Source organism: Anomaloglossus baeobatrachus, chromosome 3, assembly GCF_048569485.1.
Source record: "Anomaloglossus baeobatrachus isolate aAnoBae1 chromosome 3, aAnoBae1.hap1, whole genome shotgun sequence".
Classification (NCBI taxonomy): domain Eukaryota; kingdom Metazoa; phylum Chordata; class Amphibia; order Anura; family Aromobatidae; genus Anomaloglossus; species Anomaloglossus baeobatrachus.
The window spans coordinates 282647280-282668202 of NC_134355.1; the positions used below are offsets into that span (position 1 = coordinate 282647280).

The following is a 20923-nucleotide window of genomic DNA, read 5'->3' on the forward strand; positions in this document are numbered from 1 at the left end:
ATTTACAAAATGCCAAAAATTACTACAACGCTGGCTCATTTATCAAAACAGTCTGTTATTGATGACCACTGTGTTCTAAGCCACATTTTTCACCTAATGATTAACTTTTGATCACAACCAATCATATCTGGGATTATTTAGCATGGAATGGTAAGGAAGAGAAGATGAATCTGTTGAAATAAACACTGATCAGTTGGAATATTAAAACCATTTGTCTGTTTTTGTACAGTTCCCTCCTTGGCTGTCAAGCTCTGGCACATCCAGATTTGTAGACCACAATACCTATGTAGTTCTTTTATGTTATGTTGCAAAAAGAAATGAACAGCAGATCTTTAAATTCCAATAAGCACTCATGCAGGGTTTCCATTGGTAATGTTTCTCAATTCATTGAGAATAGATGGTTGGATCCATGGTTTCCCCGAAAAACAATGTCCACAGTATGGCACTGCCTCCCCAAGCTTGCCTGCTTCCCACTGTGCCATGTTTTCCGCAGGTAAGAGACACCCTCATACCTTATCTTCCACATGATATAAGAAAGAAATGCTATTCATTCAACTAGGACACCTTCTTCAGTTACTCATTCGTCAAGGTCAGCTGCTCATGTCCCTATTACAGGCTCTTTAAAGGGAATCTCTCACCAGGTTTTTGCTACTTCAACTGAGAACAGCATAATGTAGGCAAAGAGATTCTGAAACTAACCATGTTTAACTTAGATTACAGGGTGCAGCTCTTATGACTTTATCTCAGAATTCAGTGTAGCAGAGCTGAGAGCTGTCCCCACCCACACTAGGCTCTCAATAGAGATTATGCATTGACTTTGAGGTGTCAATCACAGCAGGGGTCTGCTCTTCATGTACCAGAGGAGTCACGCCAATGTTAATCACAGAGTAATATACTCTTTATTATGAGTAAACAATAGCTCACACGCAGATAAGAGAAACAGATTTTTTTATTTTTTTTTTTTTAACCGTTGCAGCATGCTGTCCTCAGCTTACATTGCAAACTCCTGGTGACAGATTCCCTACAAGTGGACAAGGTCAGGAAAGGAACTCTGACGCCTTTATATCATAGCCAACATTACATTTTTAAGCATTTTTTTGCTACAGTAGTGACTTTCTGGGGCTAGGTCAGAATGGCTAGTCTTGCTCCCCACGTCATTAGTGACCCTTGGACACAGATGACTGTTGCTAATTCAATGTTTGTCCTTTTTTGGACTACGTTTGGCAGGCAGAAACCACTGCATGCTGGAAACACCCCAGAAGACCTGATGTTTTGCAGATACTCTGACCTAATCAAACATCCGTCATGATTTGGCCTTTGACAAATTGTTTAACCCCTTTACCACAGAGCCATTTTCACCTTCCTGACCAGGCCAAATTTTTAAATTCTGACCAGTGTCACTTTGTGTTAATAATAGAGATGATCGAATACCAAAATATCCGCTTCGACGAATATACGACGAATAGGTCGGCACTATTCAACTATTCGCGAATATTCGATGCGCAATGTCAGTCTATGGGAAACTCGAATAATTTCACTTTGGACCTAACGGTGAGCTGTGGTGACTGAGTAAAAGGCTAAAATGGATGGGAAAAGGCAGAAACAGTATGGGCACAGCCTGTAGAAGGTGCATGACTGCATTTCTGGTGTCTTTGAATAACGTGCTCAGAGCAGCACGCGGCATTTACGTAGTCGCCAGAACAGCTCTCAAACCAAATCTCTTTTTTGACAAACAGAACGCAGGTCTTTTGGTCTCTCTCTCTGTCTGTCAGTCTCCCCCCTCTGCCCCCCTCTCTCATACTCACCGATCACTGACTGATCACCGGCCTGGCACTGCACGGTTGTCACACTGCTCTGGTGGCTTCTCCAGCCTTTGAAAATGCCGGCCGCTCATTATTCCATCTCGTATTCCCTGCTTCCCCCGCCCACCGGTGCCAATGATTGGTTACATTCAGCAATGCCCCCACGCTGAGTGACAGCTGTCTTACTGCAACCAATCATAGCTGCCAGTGGGCCGGTCTATGTAGTGCAGTAAAATAAATAAATAATTTTTAAAAAATGGCGTGCGGTCCCCCCTAATTTTGATACCAGCCAAAGAAAAGCCACACTAATGAAGGCTGGTATTCTCAGGATGGGGATCCCCATGTTATGGAGAGACCCCCAGCCTAGAAATATCAGCCAGCAGCCGCCCGGAATTGCCACATCCATTAGATGCGACAGTCCCTGGACTCTACCCAGCTTATCCAGAATTGCCCTGGTGCCGTGGCAATCGGGGTAATAAGGAGTTAATGGCAGCCCATAGCTGCTACTAAGTCCTAGGTTAATCATGGCAGGCGTTAATGAAACACCCACAATGATTAACCTGTAAGTGAAAGTAAATAAACACATACACCCAAAAAAATCCTTTATTTGCAATAAAAGACAAAAAAACCCCACCCTCTTTCACCACTTTATTAAAATCCCCAAATACTCCTCCAGGTCCGGGGTAATCCACACGAGGTCGCACAACACATCCAGCTCTGCTACATGAAGCTGACAGGAGTGGCCGTAGAACACCGCCGCTCTCTGTCAGCTCCACGCAGCAACTGAAGTGAGCCGTGCGATCAGCGGTGATGTCACTCAGGTTACCCGCAGCCACAGCTATCAGGAGGATGACTGCAGCTGGCCGCGGGTAACCTGACTGACTGGTTGAAGTGAGACAGCTGTCACTCAGAGTGGGGGCGTGTCTTAATGTAACCAATCATAGGCACCGGTGGGTAGGGGAAGCAGGGAATAGGAGATGGAATAATGAGAGGCCGGCATTTTCAAAAGCTGGAGAAGCTGCCGGAGCAGTGTGACAGCTGTGCAGCACCGTGACGGTGATTGGTCAATGATCGGTGAGTATGAAAGAGGGGGGGAGAGGGAGACACCGACAGACAGAGAGAGAGACCGAAAGACCTGCGTTCTGTTTGTCAAAAAAGTGATTTATGGAGCTGCTAGCAGCTACTGGACACTGTTTTCAGCCCTTACAAGGACTATTTATTAGTTGGATCTACGAACGCTCTCCCACACACAATACAGTCAATCACCACCACCAGCTCCCTATCATTGCGTGTTCACAAAATGGCCGCTGGCTTATATAGCCCCTATGACGCTGTGCAGCCAAGCCAATCACAGTAACACCACAACAAAGATGGCTGTGGCGTTATTGTGAGGGCAAGCAACATTATGTGTTCATTGGCTGGAAAACAGGCGCCAGGAAATCAGAAATGAAAATGAAAGTATCAGAGCGGATGTTGTTTTATCCATCAGATAGCGAATGGTGCGAATAGCCTGTTATCCATCGGATACCGAATAGTGGCGAATACATTTGTTCATCCCTAGTTAATAACTTTTCTAATACTTTAACATATCCCAGTGATTCTGAGAATGTTTTTTCATCACACATTGTACTTTATGATAGTAAATTTTGGTCAAAATGATTTGTGTTTTATTTATGAAATAAATTTGATAAAACTTTGATAACTTTTGCAGTTTTTGAACTTTGAATTTGTATGCTCTCACAAATTGAGGTTCTGATCTGGCATAAATCCTAAGTCATATGAAAACGCTTGTTAAAGGGCCACTTTTGACTTTTAGGCCCCTTTCACTTTGCATTTTTCCCTACGTTCGCAGGTCCCGTCGGGGCATCCGTCCGGACTGCCCCTCCCCCACTCTGCAAAGTGTGCTCCGGACGCATGCGCCCGACAGGGCCATTCACTGTTATGGAGCGCACTGCGTTAGCGTGTGCTCTGTTTTGTGCCATTTTTTGCACATATACGTTTATGCAGACGGACATCCGAACGTACTCCTCTACGAGGAAAAATGTATTTTTTCATTTTCAAGGCTCAATGTTATAAAATTCTGTGAAGCATCTGGGGATTAAATGTGAACACTATACAGTACAACTAGATAAATTCCTTAAGGGGTCTAGTTTGCAAAATGGGGTCACTTGTGGTGTTTTTTCACTGTTTGTGCACCTCCAAAAATGACATGGCATCCGCTATCTATTGCAGACAATTTCTCGCTCCAAAATTCAAATGGTGCTTCTTACTTTCTGAGCCCTGCCGTTTGTCCAACCAGTAGTTTTCCACCACACATTGGGTATTAGCGTACTCAAGAGAAATTTCACAACAAATTGTATGGTGGATTTTCTCTTGTTGCCCTTGTGAAAATTCAAAATTTGGGGCTAAAGTAACATTTTTGTGGGGAAAAAGTAAAATTTTCATTTTTTCCTTCCATATTGCTTTATTTCCTGTGAAGCCACTAAAATGTTAATAATCTTCTTGGATTTGGTTTTGACTACTTTATGGTGTGTGGTTTTTAGAATGGTGTTACTTTTGGGTATTGTCTGTCACCTAGGTCCCTCAAACTCACTTCAAATGTGATTTGGTCCCTAAAAAAATAATTTTGTAAATTTTGTTGGAAACTGAGAAATTACTGATAAAGTTTTAACCTTTCTAATTTCCTAACAAAAAAATAATGTTTCAAAACTGTGCTAATGTAAAGTAGAGGTGTGGGAAATGTTATTTAGTTACTATTTTGTGTGAATTAAGGGCATAAAAATTAAAAGTTTGAAAATTGCGGAATTTTCAACATTTTTACAAAATTTGTTATTTTCACAAATAAACACAAAAAATATTGTTCTAAATTTACCACTGTCATGAAGTACAATATGTCTTGACAAACATCTTCTCAGAACACTAGGATATGTTGAAGCGTTCCATAGTTAACTCATAATGTGACACTGCTCAGAATTGTGAAATCTTCCTGGACATGAAGGTGAAAACAGGCTGGAGGGTGAAGGGGTTCAAATTTTTAACACCATTTTACGCTGTTCACCATATGGTAAATGTGATAACATGACATCATTCTTCATGTCAGTACAATTACAGCAACGTCAAGGTTATAAAGCATTTTCACAATTTGCATGCTAAACACTGATTTACAAAAAAAAGTATTTATTGCATCACCATATTCTGAGGCCTATAACTTTTATATTTTTCTGCTAAACGAGCTGTGTGGTGGCATATTTTCTGTGAGATGAGTTGATGTTTTTATTCTTACCATTTTGAACCAGGTAACAATTTTTAAATCACTTTTTTATTTTTGAGGGGCAGAGTGAACAAAAAACAGAAATTCATAAATAGTATTTATTTTTATTTTTTCACGGCAACTTTATTCTGTTAGTCAGTATGATGGTAGTGATACCGCATTTATATAGGGTTTTTCATGGTTTGCTATTTTTGCACACAAAAATCAATTTCTTACAAAAAATAATTTGTTTTTCCATTGTTATACTTTGATAGCTGTAACATTTTTGCTTTTTTTGTTGATGGAGCTATATAAGGGCATGTTGAAAATCTATGGATAGACCTCAAAACAGCAGTGCATTCAAGAGAATCCAGGAATCTCACAGAAAATCCCTCAAACAAGAATTGAAAGAATCTTTGCTGGCTACAAAAAGTGTTTACAAGCTGTGATACTTGCTAAAGAGGGTGCTACTAGGTACTAGCCATACAGAGTGCTTAAGCGGGCTTTACACGCTACAATAAATCTAACGATGTGTCGGCGGGGTCACGTCGTAAGTGACGCACATCCGGCATCGTTAGTGTTGTTGTAGCGTGTGAAAACTACGTGCGTTTGAGATTGTACAAAAACACGTTGATCGCATACACGTTGTTCAAATTCTAAAAATTGAACGTCCGGTTGTTCAATGTTCCCGAGGCAGCACACATCGCTCTGTGTGACACCTCGGGAATGATGAACACATCTTACCTGCGTCCCGCCTGCAATGCGGAAGGAAGGAGGTGGGCGGGATGTTTACTTCCCACTCATCTCCGCCCCTTTGCTTCTATTGGCTGGCTGCCGTATGACGTCGCTGTGATGCTGAACGTCCCTCCCACTACAGGAAGTGGATGTTCGCCGCCCACATCGAGGTCGCATGGAGGGTAAGTACGTGTGACAGGATTTAATCATTTGTGCGACACAGGCAACAAATTGAACGTGTCGCACATACGATGGGGGCGTGTGCGATCGCATACGAGATCGCATGTGTAATTGTAACGTGTAAAGCAGGCTTTACTTTTGCATTGGCCCCTTTTTCCTTTTTTTTTGCTAATTTAAAAATGTAAAAGATGAAAATAAAATAAATTTTGAGCTAAAATACAATGGAAATGTCCTCTTTAACTTTATGCCTTTTAGAAATCATTTAATCTTCAACTTGCTTACCTATTCACAATAACAGTAATTTTGACCAGGGGTGCCCAAAAGTTTGCATGTCACTGTGTCTATTTAATTTGTCCTGTAATACTATATTAATTGCTGTATTTTTGAGCCATTTTTTAGATATATTTGGAGTTACTGGATTAATGTAAACATAACGACTCATATCATTGTTGATATTCATAAGACTGTCTTTACGTACAGGTTTTAAATGCTTTTATATATTACTAATAAAGCTATGTTTTTGAAATATTTATGGTATGAATAGTTTTTCTATATAGGTTTAATAATTATATATTCGAGTACTGCCAGTATATTTGGTTTACCTTTTGGCTCAGTGGCTTTGTCCAAATTCTATAGGTTTTAACCAGTATTCTGGTATAAAAACTCTGAAAACTGGTATAGTTTTGGCGCAACTTAAGGCTGCGCTAAAATTTTGAGACTTTAGGTTTTCTCATTCCATTTTTGTCCGGATCTGATAAAGCAAGCAGAGCTAAGGTGGGATAGGGGAGTGGCAACCACTGCTCGACAAATTCATGATGCAAATCTTACTACAGAGAGGAATGGTGTACGATTTGTGGCAAGGCCCACCTAGAGGTACACACCACTCATCCGACGCTCCTGATTCAGGAACACGCATGCTCCACTTCATGAATCAAGAGCGTCTGACTCCAGCACACCTCCTTATCAAGACCGGTGTGAAAAACGATTAATTGGGCCCAGTGTCCCATTCCTACAATCAATCAACCATATTGGAAATACTTTTTTGCACATCTACCTATAATCTAAGAAAATACTTACCGCACAGCTTTCCGAGTTATCTGGTCTGTGAGGAATGATGAAAGATAAGACATCAAGGCTGCCAGTGCAAGTGATTGGTGTCTGAGCAATATTTTTACAGCTGGTCAACACCATAAAGTAGTGTGTTGGAATAGGAATCTTTGTGCCATCAACATAACTGTGGGCAAAGAAATTCAAAGTGTTACAAAGGGAAAAAAAGCATGATATAGGTAACATTACTAGGGTTCTTCATAATATTCATTCAAAGAAAGTAAAAAAAGATATATTTAGGCAGAGTAAGCAGAGCAAAGTATTCCATTTATTACAGGGGCAATACAGAGGCATTATCTGAGACACATGGCAGGTTGTATACTGCTGTTACTTTGCATCATAATGCAAGTGAACTGAATCGCATTGTGTAGTGTGAATATGATAGGTCACAAAAAGCCAAAACCAGTTTGCCTTTTTGCAACTTGTCGCACTACGACTTCTTTCACTTGTGTTATGTCGTGATGTAACAGCTGCAAACAGCAGACTTTAAATAAAAAAACAACTGGCCTCGTAACCTTTGACGTGGCCAAAGAAAGCAGTCCTATAGCTCCAGAGCACCTATTACCAATCTGTGACTGACTATTTTCTTTAATAAAACAATGGGCAGTTGTAGAATGATGATTTTTATAATTAACATCTATTAAATAAATTGCAGACAAGTGTCCCTAAAGGACCCTACTTTTTAACAAAATATGGGTACAAACTTCAATGTATTTGAATCCCAGCATTTAAAGTTAGATCCCATAACTCTTCACTACCTCTCTTGCAGTGAAAGTATGCAATTTCATGCTCTGAGCTAAAAAAGTTCGGCTACATCTGCCACTAAGTGGTTACTGCATGGTAACATTGTTAGAGCAGTTACCATTCGGTAATCATTCAGAAAAGGGATAGTTCAAAGTGTTGTATTGATGAGGAGAGCCATAAGATGAAATACTTAATTAACCTCTGGACATAGAGCACTGTGAGAAGTGTTTTCAATGAAATTAATTCTCTATACATAAGCCAGTCAATTTTCAGAGGAAGTCAAGATGGCCCCTGATGACATCACAGACCCTACCATCAGCATGGATCCACCAGATGACCTCCCTCCCATCACCATCATCATGGATTCATCTACTGAAGTCAGACCTGCCCATTAACAGCAACACAGATCTCCCCATTGGCTAGCCCATGAACTGTACCACTAATTGGGCATATCTGAACTTGTGTATGTCCCTAGCCTATATCAGAGACCGCACGGGTTCTCCTGCTCTGTTCGGTGCCATCTTTACTGTGATCAAGAACAGATTTCATATCCGAATGAATTCTTTCTTTTCTTTTCTTTACGCATGCACTCGGTCTACAACAATTAGGCCAGGCAGTAGGCAACTAGTGATCTCTGGTTAAGAGTTCACCCTAACAGGATCTTAAGATCTTGCGCTGTCACTGTGAGAAGGGCTGCGGAGAGTTAGCCGATTCCACTCTGCATGCCAGGATCCAGAACCTTATTACGCACTTATCTTTTTTTTTTTTTTTTAAACTTTGAATTTTTATTGAGATTTTCAATTTTCATTTTACATACATAAAATAAAACATAATATTCACAATTCTTAAGACACATGTCCCCAAAGAAGGTAAAAACCATGAATTATGTTGCAATACCTGGTGATAGTATACCATGCCACCACTCCTTCCCCACAACCATGAGTAACCCCAAGCTGTAGGGCGGAGCCGCTGCGACCTGAGGGACATCTTACTAATGGTAATGATTGCCAACAAATACCAATATGAATCAATAAAACTTCGAACCTAGACAGACAATGACAAGACAGGTGAGGGGGGTTAGGAGGGGAGAGGAGAAGTAGAGGGAAAGAGTGAAGGGTTTCAAGAGTCCACGCTCCTTCTATAGGGCCCATAGGCTCCAATCTCACAGATCCTCCTGTCCTGCAAAGTAGTCCCATGGTGCCCATATGCCCTGGAAACGGTCAACTGTGTCATTCAGTAGTGCCGTGAGATGTTCCATGTGTCTAACATCCAGTAATCTATACTTGAGGCTCTGGAGTGAGGGTGTCTCTGGCTGCCTCCAATTCTTTGCAATTAAGCATCTGGCCGCCGTAAGGATGTGGGACAAAAGCCTAGAGGCCGTTCTTCCCACTCCCCCAATCCTAAGACCCAGAACATAGGGGATCAAGATCAACCTCTATATATAGTACTTTGTGAATCAACCCTCTAACCTGCTCCCAGAAGGGGACTATCCCTGGGCAGGACCAGAATATGTGCAGAATGGTGCCCCTGCCTCCCCCGCATCTCCAGCAACAAGCCGGTATGGAGGGGTCTATGCTATGAAGGAAGTCTAGAGTGTGGTACCAAAATAGCAAAATTTTATAGATATTTTCCTTATATAGTGTGCATATTGATGTCTTGGCGGCTTTGCCCCAGATTGCTGCCCATTCCTGAGGTGGTACCCGCCTTCCCAATAGAGACTCCCATTTCCACATGTATAATAAAGACCCCTCAGGCCCATCCCGTGACTCAGAAAGCAATATGTAAATTTCCGAAATCAGTCCCTTAGTGTCAGTGCCCCTTCTGCAAATTTTCTCAAAGTCTGTGGGAATCGAGGCCCCTGCCCTGCCAAACAAGGAGCCAGCCAAGTCTCTGATCTGCAGATATTGGAAAAACTCGATTAGAGAGAGAGAATTTATCTCTGAGATACTCAAAGGAATGGATCTGCATTGTGCTTCCATCAATAATGTCTGCAAATCTGAATAGACCTGCCTTGAGCCAGGGGTGCACCATATCCGACTCCAGGCTACTTGGGAGCAAGGGTTGGTATATGAAGGACACCAGAGGTGAGCAGGGGGACGCCAGAGGAAATCTTCTAATGCAAAATGCCCAGAGGTCCTTAGTGAACTGCATCGGTCCAAGAAGAGGGGGGGGGGCGAATCGCACCAGGCCGGGGGCCACAGGAGTGCGTTTGGATCTATAGGCGCCAGCCAAAGTTTTGCAATCTCAGTCCACCTGTTGTATGCCCAAAGGGACACCCAACAGGGGATCCTCCTAAGATGAGCCGCCCAATAGTATTTTAGAATGTCCGGTACAGCAAGCCCCCCCCTGTTTCTTCGAGCCATCAACACCTCCCTGGCCACCCTATTGCGTTTTTTACACCAAATGAATCTAAGCATAGCCGCCTGGAGGGACTTTAGCTCCTTCACTGGCACCTTAACCAGGAGGGTTTCAAAAAAATATAATAATTTGGGTAGCAAGCTCATTTTGACTGCCGCAATGCGCCCCACGCACTTATCTTAACTCCAAAGCCTGGCTACACTACTATACTCTATGGCCACCATTATCTGCTGTGCTCCACTTGGAGATTCACAAATAACCCAGTATTCCTTAGTGACATCATCACCCAAGTCATTATAAGACCTACTTAGAAACATGTATCTGAGTTTTCAGTTAGTGTCTGTTTGCAGATTTACCAGTTATCTCAATGCCAAGCTCTGTGAAACCCTGCCCCAACACTAGTTGACAGCTTTTTGTGTATACGTTACATTAGCAGAAAGCTGCTAATTAGTGGTGTGGGCAAGGTTATACAAAGATCATGAATATGGAGCATTACACAACAGCAGGTTTACTAGTCCTTTAGTGAAAATCCCTGCTTATAAAACACTGATTTATCAAAACTATAGCAACCAACCAGTAAGAGACACCTCACTGGAATCAGGTTTTCTGACAATAAATCATGCTGTTGTCAGATGACGCCGAAAAAAAAATGATGACAGAGTCTCTTTAATGGAGGGCTTTGCTTAAGAAATGACTCCTAACCTGAAGAACAGACACTGCTAGTTTGAGTGGGAGTCCTCATTATCATCACCAGGAATGAACTATGGTTTAGGCTCAGAATCTTGAAAACTAGGATACTGTAATGTATTTAGTTAGTGGCCAGGTGGCAAAGGTGTCATGACTGTAGCTTTACTCTGACGGGGTTAAGTCAGGTGAGAGGGGTCTGTTCTGTTGTGCCTCGTTCCGGGACTCACACCGCTTTATTATGGTGTGGAGACCTCCAGAACACCGCTAGTAATACTTCCTGCTCTACAGCGTGCGCAACTGGTTCTTGTGAGTTAGCCCTGATCCATCCCGCTACCCAGCTTACCTCTCCCTGACCTCTGTTTCCATTGTACTGTTTGTCTGCCCTGTCTTCCAGATCCTTGTAACGTTCTGTGTGTCGTTCCCCTCCCCCTCTTTTGTACTTACTTGCTCTCCCGGCCTCTGATGTCGATAACATTTCCTGACCGCGGCTCTATTTCTGCTTTTTTGGCTTCTGACGTGACCTCTTGGCTCCTGACCCTCATGCTTCCACCACTATATGGCTTGCTCACTCCCTTGTTCAGATGTGACCTCGTGGTTAAGACTAAGGGGCACTTTGCACACTACGACATCGCCAGCCGATGCTTGCGATGCCGAGCGCGATAGTCCCCGCCCCCGTCGCAGCTGCGATATCATGGTGATAGCTGGCGTAGCGAACATTATCGCTACACCAGCTTCACATGCACTCACCTGCCCTGCGACGTCGCTCTGGCCAGCGACTCGCCTCCTTATTAAGGGGGCGGGTCGTGCAGCGTCATAGCGACGTCACACGGCAGACGGCCAATAGAAGCGGAGGGGTGGAGATGAGCGGGACGTAAACATCCCGCGCACCTCCTTCCTTCCACATAGCTGGCGTGAGCCGCAGGATGCAGGTATGAGATGTTCCTCGCTCCTGCGGCTTCACACACAGCGATGTGTGCTGCCGCAGGAATGAGGAACAACATTGTAACATCGGTCATTTCCATATTATGGAAATGACCGACGCTACACCGATGATACGATTACGACGATTTTGCGCTCGTTAATTGTATCAAAAAGGCTTCCCACACTACGATATCGCCTGCGACGCCGGATGTGCGTCACTTTCAGTTTGACCTCACCGACATCGCACCTGCGATGTCGTAGTGTGCAAAGTGCCCCTTAGGCTTGCTGATTACCCTTTCCCTGGTGCGTGTTCCTCCTTGTGGGCATTTATCTAACTGCTCTTTGGAGTTCTATCTCCACTCTGTGTCTGCACCCCCCTGACAAAAGGATTTTATTTTTGTGTTTTAATGTACTTAATTTTCTCTGTGTATAAAGATAATAAAGTTGGTTGCCGTTTTGAGCCTAAGGCCAGGGCGACACGGGGACTACTGAAATCCTCGCATGACACTCGGCTCACGCTGGCAGCACAGCGGGAACCGAGTGTCATTGTGACTGAGGTCCAATCATGCGATCGGACCACAGCTGCGGGGGGTGGGCCAGCCCTGAGGATGGGCGGGCCAGCGCTGAGGAGGGGAAGGCCAGCGCTGCGGAAGAGAGGGAGGGATTTATCTCCTTCTCTCCTCTGTTGCCAGCTATTGCCATTCTCGCTCTGCAATCGCATTACACCGGTGTAATGCGAGTGCAGTGCGATTTATCTCTCGCCCCATAGACTTGAATGGGTGTGAGAGAAACAAGGATTGCATTACACCTGCAGCATGCTGCGTTTGTTTTCTTTGTCCGATTAGGGCTGAGAAAATAATTGCTCATGTGGGCTGGTTAATATTGGTCCTAGTGGAATGTGATGTTTTGTCGCATTCTACTCGCTCCGATTTTCATGCCGTGTGTCTTAGGCCTAACTCATTGGGCTGAGTGAAAGTTCTTTTTGGGCCAAGTAAGGCTGTGTGCGCACGTACATGCTGAAATTTCTGCAGCGATTTGACAGCACAAGTGTGTGACGCCTTGGCAAAACCAGGTAGTCACAAAAATGTACATCCTCTTTGTCACCACCAAGACCCACACTCAGGTATAATACACAGCCAATAAAGCCTAGCCACCCCCTTGTTATAATAAGGGACACACCAGTGGGCAGGATCAGGCGGATGAGAACGCCCACCTAGGGGTCCTGAGGTGTCAGAGGTGGGAACACGTTAGTCAGTTGAAGTTTGAGTTGAAGGGTGGAGTTGAGTCCTGACAGTGGAAGCTGACAGTCAAGAGTAGTCAGGGGTAGGGGCCCATGGACTACCCGGCTAGGTGGCAGACGGTGAACAGGGCCACATGCGACGGAGATCCGGTAGCGGGAGACCTAAAGTGGACCAGGGCAGGGTTGAAGAACACCGGTGCCGACAGCGGGAATCCGGTCTGGAACCGTGCACAGTCGGGGTGCCTGGACCCTAGGACGAGAAAGGTTGCATGTCCCTTGTTAATTAACCAGCTGAGGACGAGGTTTCAGGCCTTGTTCTCCCAAAGCCCAGAGAGCGAAACGGAAGCCCAACGCGAGGGATAGGTTGTCTGTCAGAACCCACAGAGATCCCAAGAGTCAGATTTCGCGGGCCAGAGCTCTCAAATACATACAAAGCCGGGAGTGGACTTCTCCGTTCCATGCAAAGTCGTCCAAAAGGAGAGACAAACACAGCATGCAGGAGGAAGGGACACCTGTTCACTAACCAGGGTGTGGGACCTGATACACCCTCCAATGGCAGCCGGTCACTGGCAACTTGGTTTACTACTGGACTTGTGTGAAATTACTGAACTGTGAGTACACCACTGACCCCCGGTCCAATCCGGCGCGCCACCTCCAACAGCCATCACTCCCGTGTACCGACACAGGGCCCTGGGACTACAACTCCCTACCCATGGAGGGGATCCCATCTAGCTGCCCCGTTCCACCAGCCCCGGGCGCCCCATCACCAGGCAGCGGCGGTGTCACCATCCCTCACCACAACCCACGAGTGGCATCACAGACAATTCACCCTGTACATAATCCCCTTTTCCGACGGTTGTGAGGACGGGCAGCCGCGCGAGCCCGGGTCCGGTCACCACTCGAGCCGCAGCAGCGAATCCGGATCCGAGCAAGCCCCAGGGAAGCGACAGCGGCCCCTTCCCGCAATATGTGCGCTTCAAATCGCTGCAGAAACACTGCATAGTGGATGCAGTATTTCAGCAGAATAAATGCCGATTTCATGCGCTCGGGATGCTGCCTCTCCCATAGACAGAGTGGGAGCAGCATCCAAAGCGCACGAAAGAAGTGACATGCTGCATTTTTAAAAGCACTGATTTGGATCAAAATTTCAGCATGCAAATTGCTGCGTTCAAAAAAGCATCGTGCACAAGGATTATGCACAATATTCATAGATTGTACAAGGGACGCAGGACACATGCATTTACGCTGCAGTGCTAGACGCAGTGTAAATTCATGCAATACGCACACTTGCGCACAAGCCCTTACCCAGAAGATGGTGATGTTATGACCTAATTTTCCCCCTATTTGTCATCTATGCTGCTTATACACTATACTGTTATTATACCTTTTGTTTTGATTTGCTGCATCATAATGTCCATCAAAATTGTAGTCAAAGACAGGTCCAGTAACCACGTTAATTCCATTTTTTTCTGAAGCGTACCTTAGTAAGAGTATGTTGTTTAAGTAATTCCAGATTTCTAGATCGAATGCAAATGATAAAACCATTAGCAACCAATGAATAAAATTACAAGAGTGGAGAAACGTTATGTTACAGGTTCATATTATTTTATCACATTATTTTATCACCCTTACAAATAGTCCCAGAGCTAGAAAGGAAGAGTTTTCCCCAAATCATCAGAAAACTATAAAAGTAATATAAACAGCCAGTTATAAATAGGCTGCCATCTAATAAGGATTAACAGGACCCACAAAGAACTCTCAAGGGGAGAAAGTGCAGCTAATAAAACCACAAGTGCTCTTTGTCACATATATTGTTAATTCACCACACTATGCAATGTAAGAATTACACTCACTCAAGAACTCTTTGTACATTGGAACGAGATTACTTGTAATTAGAGAGTCATACTGTTCCACAAAGCTGCTATTAAAGTCTGCAGGAAAAAAAAAAAAGATTTTTGTTAATGACAATGCCAGATTGAATCTGAAATAAAACAAACAACTTAATAGGGAATCCATTCTATCAGTATACTACACCAATCAATAAAAGTCCACAATAATCGTGAAAAAAATAAATTAGAATAACATCAATCAGAATTACCAAACATGCCCCCCAAAAAGTAAAAATATTTTTTTTTAGGTTAAATAAAAAGATTTACTGTGTATATCTGGGGAATAGATATTATCTGCCTATAGTGTCTACATAATTGGGCATACTATTTCAAAACAATGTAAACAAAGATGAGCTTAAAATGATGAGCTCTTAAAACTCTTATGAGCTCTTAAAATGAGCCAGCTTATCAAAGTGGTTCAGGTCTACTCTAAGTATTGTTGAATTTTAGCAAATTTAGCTGGGTAAATATCAATGCTCCACCATCTATACATTATGGGCCTGATTCAACATAACTTTTATAACAGAATTCCAGAGTAAAGACTTTGAAAAATTGCAAAATTTGATCGTAAATGAAGCTGTGGAAATTTTTTTGCAACACAAGAAGTTCTCACAATATTTTCGCCCGCCTTCGACAAAGCGGGCACAGCTTGTTGGGACAGAAGCATGGCAACACCTGTTCTTCAAATTCGTGACAAGCGCCTGTGTTCCTTACACCACAAATCTTAGCACTGTGGTGTACATGGAGGCGCACACAACTTGTTAGATGCTCCTGATTCATTAGGAGACATATCTATATAACTTAATGAATCAAAAGCATCTGATTTTAGTATGCCTTCTCATGAAGATGGGCATGAACCTTGATGAAGAGATGCAAATGGCCCTTGATTCATCATCATTCCGTTTATGCCTTAAATGTTATATTTAACCGGTTACAAAGTGGCTTAAGGATAGCAAAGTCAATGTTTTGGAGAGGCCATCACAAGACCCTCATCTCAATCCTATTGAAAATATATCAGAAAAGCTGAAAAGGCAAGTGAGAGCAGGGTGACCTACAAACATGACTCAGTTATATCAGTTGTGAGAAGCTTGTGGAAGGATATCCAAAATGTTTGACCAAAGTCATACAGTTTAACCTTTTCGCACCAGAGCCTGTTTTTGCCTTTGTGACCAGACAATTTTTTGATTTCTGACCAGTGTCACTGTGACAGGTTATAACTCTAAAACACTTCAATGGATCCCGACGATTCTGAGATTTTTTTTTATGACATATTGTACTTCAAGATAGTGGAAAAATTAAGACAATATATTTTGTGTTTTTTTGTGAAAATATCGAAAATGTGTCAAAAATTTTGAAAATTTTGCAATTTTTAAATTTTTTATTTTTATGTCCTTAATTGAGAGGGTTATGTCACACAAAATAGTTAATAAATAACATTTCCAACATGTCTACTTTACATCAGCGCAATTTAGGAAACATAACTTTTTTTTGTTAGGAAGTTAGAAGGGGTCAAAGTTCATCAACAATTTCTAATTTTTCCAACAAAATTTACAAAATTATTTTCTTAGGGACCACACCCTATTTGAAGTGACTTTGATGGGCCTAGGTGACAGAAAATATCTAAAAGTGACACCATTCTGAAAACTACACCCCTCACACTGGTCAAAATCATATCCATGAAGTTTATTAACCCTTCCAGTTCTTAACAGGAACTAAAGCAATGTGTAAGGAAAAAAATGAAAATTTTACTTTTTCCCACAAAAATATAACTTTAGCCACAAATTATTTATTTTTACAAGGGTAAAAGGAAAAATTGAACTATATAGTTTGTTGTACAATTTCTCCTGAATGCGTTGATACCCTATATGTGCTGTAAAACTACTCTATGGATGCATGGCAGGGCTCGGAAGGCAAGGAGCGCCATTTGGCTTTTGGAGTGTAAAACTGTCTGGAATGGATTGCGGATGCCATGTCTTGTTTGGAGTCCTCCTGATGTGCCTAAACAGTAGAGCTCCCCCACATGTCACCCCATTTTGGAAACTAGACCCCTTAAAGAATGTATTCAGATGTATAATGAGCACTTTAAACCTACAGGTGCTTCACAGAATGTAATAACACTGAACCGTGAAAATGAAAAAATGAAATTTTCCCACAAGAATGAATTTTTAGCCACAAATTTTGAATTTTTACAAGGGTAAAAGGAAAAATTGAACCATATAGTTTGTTGTACAATTTCTCCGGAATGCGTTGATACCCTGTATGTGCTGGAAAACTATTCTTTGGATGCATGGCAAGGCTCGGAAGGCAAGGAGCGCCATTTGACTTTTGGAGCACGTGTATTCCTAGAATAGTTTGAGGACTCCATTTGCAGAGCTGCTAATTGCAATAACAGCAGAATCCCCCTAAAGTGACCCCTTTGTGGAAATTACACCCCACTGAAAATCCATATTTAGGTTTAATGACAAGTTTCTCTTCTTCGATTATTTCTAGAAACAAGCACGCAGTGGATGTTTTTAGTACAAAAATTGCATATATCCATAGTAGTGCCCAATATATTGTGCCCAGTGTATGTCTCTGGAGACATCCACCGAAACAATTGTTAAGCAAACTCCCCTCAAATGTATAATTTACTATGTAAACCATGTGTTCGAATGATAAAATGGGATACTTTTATACAGTTTAAAAATGTGGTTCTGTGTGGAAGATTTTAAAGCAGTCAGCGAGGCATAAGACTAGTAATGAAAGGCATTGTGGGCAATAATAGCGGGTATCATGTCTCATTCCTCTCTTGGTACATACACTTCTTCTCTGTGGATTCCTTTTGGTTGCTGATGATGGAATGAGTGCAATAAAATGTCGCTCAGTCTGTCTTTTGACATTTTCAGATTCTATTGGATAAGTGGGGCCAAAATTTGCAAAAAGGACATTTTCGATTACCTTTTCTTGATAATCAATGAAAGTATCTGAATGTCCTGCTTTTTTTATATAACACAAAAGAATTGTACGTGGCAACCTGAAAAGTGAATGACTAACTTTTTGTACCAGGTGTATGATTTTCTTGATACCTGGTATGGCTGTAGAACCTGGTCTGCAAGGTCCAGACCCCCTATGTATTTGCTGTATTCAATGATTAACACAAGCTTTAGCTTTGGAGAAGTGGACCCTAATTCTTCAATAGCCGTTGTGGCATCTGTGTGGATCGAGCTGAGGATATAAATATCTTTTTTATCCTTATACTTGAGGGCAAGCAGCTTTCCACTGCGAGCAGCTCCTGACTGCCCCTTTTGGAACTTTTCATTCACCAAAGATTGCGGGAACCCCTGACGGTTTTTACGAATAGTCTCACAAGCCCCTATATTACATTCAACCAGGCTTTTAAATAGTGGTATGCTGGAGTAGTAATTGTCCACATACAGATGATAAAACTGGACTTATCAGTTCCCAAACAATTTTTCTAGATGTCCCCAGATAAGTAGGGCATCCTTGTGGGTTTAGTTGGCTGTCTTTCCCCTCATAAATGCGAAAAGCTGATGTGTATCCAGTTGAGCTCGCGCACATTTTATACAGCTTTATTCCAAACCTTGCCCTCTTAGATGGAATACATTGTTTGAGGTGCAGTCTTCCTTTGAATTTTACAAGGAACTCATCGATCGAATTGTTTTGTGTTTGGGTATAGAGCTGTAAGAAGGTTTCTGTGAACTCTTCGATGATGGGTCTGATTTTATATTGTCGGTCATGTTCTGGGGCATTTCTAGGCAGGCATTGACTATTGTCATCAAAATGCCAAAATCTCATCAGAATTTCATAGCGGCTCCTAGGAAGAAGTCCAGGAAACATTGGGGTGGCGTAAACAGGGCTGTTGGACCAGTAGGACCGAATACTTGGTTTTTTGACACGTCCCATGGCAAATGTAAGCCCTAAAAATGTTCTTATTTCAGGACAATTTGTTGGCCTCCATAAATTTGATCTGACATAATAGCATTGAGGATTCTGAGTGATAAATTGGAAGCGTATAAGTTTGTTTGCAGGACAATATGCTCTAGCAACCTATCTGTCACAAACAAATTAAAAAAATGAACTGGCCCAAAACCTTCCACCTCCACATTTATACCAGGGACAGCAGTAAAATCAGGGATGAAAGGGGTAGCTGAATCTGGAGCTTCCCATCTGGGAAATGCTATATCAAAAGGCAAAGCTTTTTGTACATTGGCATCCGCATTGGCATCCGCCAATTCACTCGTACTAGGTACTTCGCTTGCACTGGGCATTGTTCCCTGATTTGGAGCCGTTTGACTCTCTTGTACTGGTTCTGGTCGTTTTTGAGGATGGACCTGACTGACTGCTGATTTCTGAGCCATCACTGGCGCTGCCACTAAAGCCCTCAAAATCCTCATCACTACCTGACAGAACACTTTCCTCGCTGTCAGAACATAAAAGGGCATACACCTGCTCTGCAGTATAAAACCGACGAGCCATTTTATTACTTTTTAGATCTTTATATATATATAATGCACACCCAACAGTACGCTACTAACTGATTAATGCTACTTACTGATTGACGCTACTGACTGATTAACACCACTGATTGATAAAAATTTATTTTTGATCAATTTTTTAATCTTTATATATTACTAAATTATTTTAATTAATGATCTAACTTATCTAATCAACTTATATTATACTAAACTATACTTTATTCTATACTACACTATACTATACTACACTATACTGTATTCGATACTACACTATACTGTATTCTATACTGTATTTTATACTATACTATACTGTATTCTATACTATACTGTATTCTATACTACACTATACTGTATTCTATACTGTATTCTATACTATACTACACTATAATGTATTCTATACTATACTAAACATCTACCCTATCTAACCCTATATGCTGCCTAACTGGGAAAAGGAGGAATTGATTTTTATAGATGTGGGTTTTTTTACTGTGTGATAAAATCGCTGACTGACAGCGCTCCTGCCAGCAGCACTTGTCACACTGTTTCTCCTCAAATCAGTCACACACGGAGGATCTGAGGAGAAACAATGTTTTATACCGGCAGATCGCCCGGGAAAGTTTGTAACTACAAAAAACTTTCCCAGCGATCGTTCTCATTGGTTAGCGTGGCGCTGACATCACCAGGACCTGAACCAATCAGATCCTGGTGAGGTCAGGGGTCGCAGCTAGCGTCCTTCACCGGAATTCCAGCACCTACAGGTACCATGTGGTCACAATCGCTGCAAAACCGAAGACCGTTCATAAACGTTGACGCTGCACAAAGCCCTGCAAGGGCCGACGTTTATATACCGTCAGTGGTCAGGAAACGGTTAAGAGTAATAGTACCAAATACTAGTGAAATATATGTAAACTTTTGACTTTGCAGAAAGTAATAAAAATGCCTTAACACATTCTCTCGCACTTTTATTATTCTAGTATTTGGCAAATATAAATAATTTTGGTTCCTAATTTACCTAAAATGGGAAAGGTTTTTTCTGATTTCATGTCAGATAGTGAGAAAAAACATACAGATGTGTCTTAGATAGTGTATGTAAACTTCTGGTTTCAACTGTAGCTGATTGTCACCCGGCCTCACCCGGCCATAACATGGATATATTTTACCTCATACGTTCACAGTACCCATCTCGGATGGTCATCTAAGTCCACGTCAATGGCACCACTGGAGGTGCAGGAATTCCAAAAATGCACCTGTATTATGGCCATTTGAACATACACAGAAATGTGAGCTCATCTCATAATACAGTTATAAATACCAATGAATCATAATTCAACTGAATGTAGAACAATCACAGGAAGACTGATTCAAAGTGACGATAATGATGATCCTCTCTATTCCGCTGTCATCTTTTCCTGGATCCTTCCTTTCATCAGAATCATACATATATTGTATGCTTTGATCTACTGTCATGTCACATTACATTTTGCTAAGATCTTAAAACCATTGCTTAACAAGATAGTTAAAAAGGATTTCTGTAT

At 42.2% G+C, this 20923-nt stretch overlaps 1 protein-coding gene across 2 annotated transcripts in view; it reads right to left on the reverse strand.

Moving 5' to 3' along the window:
- Nucleotides 1-20923, reverse strand: part of ENPP3 (ectonucleotide pyrophosphatase/phosphodiesterase 3) — a 213944-nt gene that overhangs the window by 10580 nt on the left and 182441 nt on the right. For both annotated transcript variants that reach the window (XM_075339878.1, XM_075339879.1), the window contains exons 22-24: nucleotides 14878-14955; nucleotides 14409-14541; nucleotides 7045-7201 (exon numbers count right to left, since the gene is read on the reverse strand). In XM_075339878.1, coding sequence (XP_075195993.1) covers nucleotides 7045-7201; nucleotides 14409-14541; nucleotides 14878-14955 — 368 coding nt within the window. The remainder of the gene's footprint in view (nucleotides 1-7044; nucleotides 7202-14408; nucleotides 14542-14877; nucleotides 14956-20923) is intronic.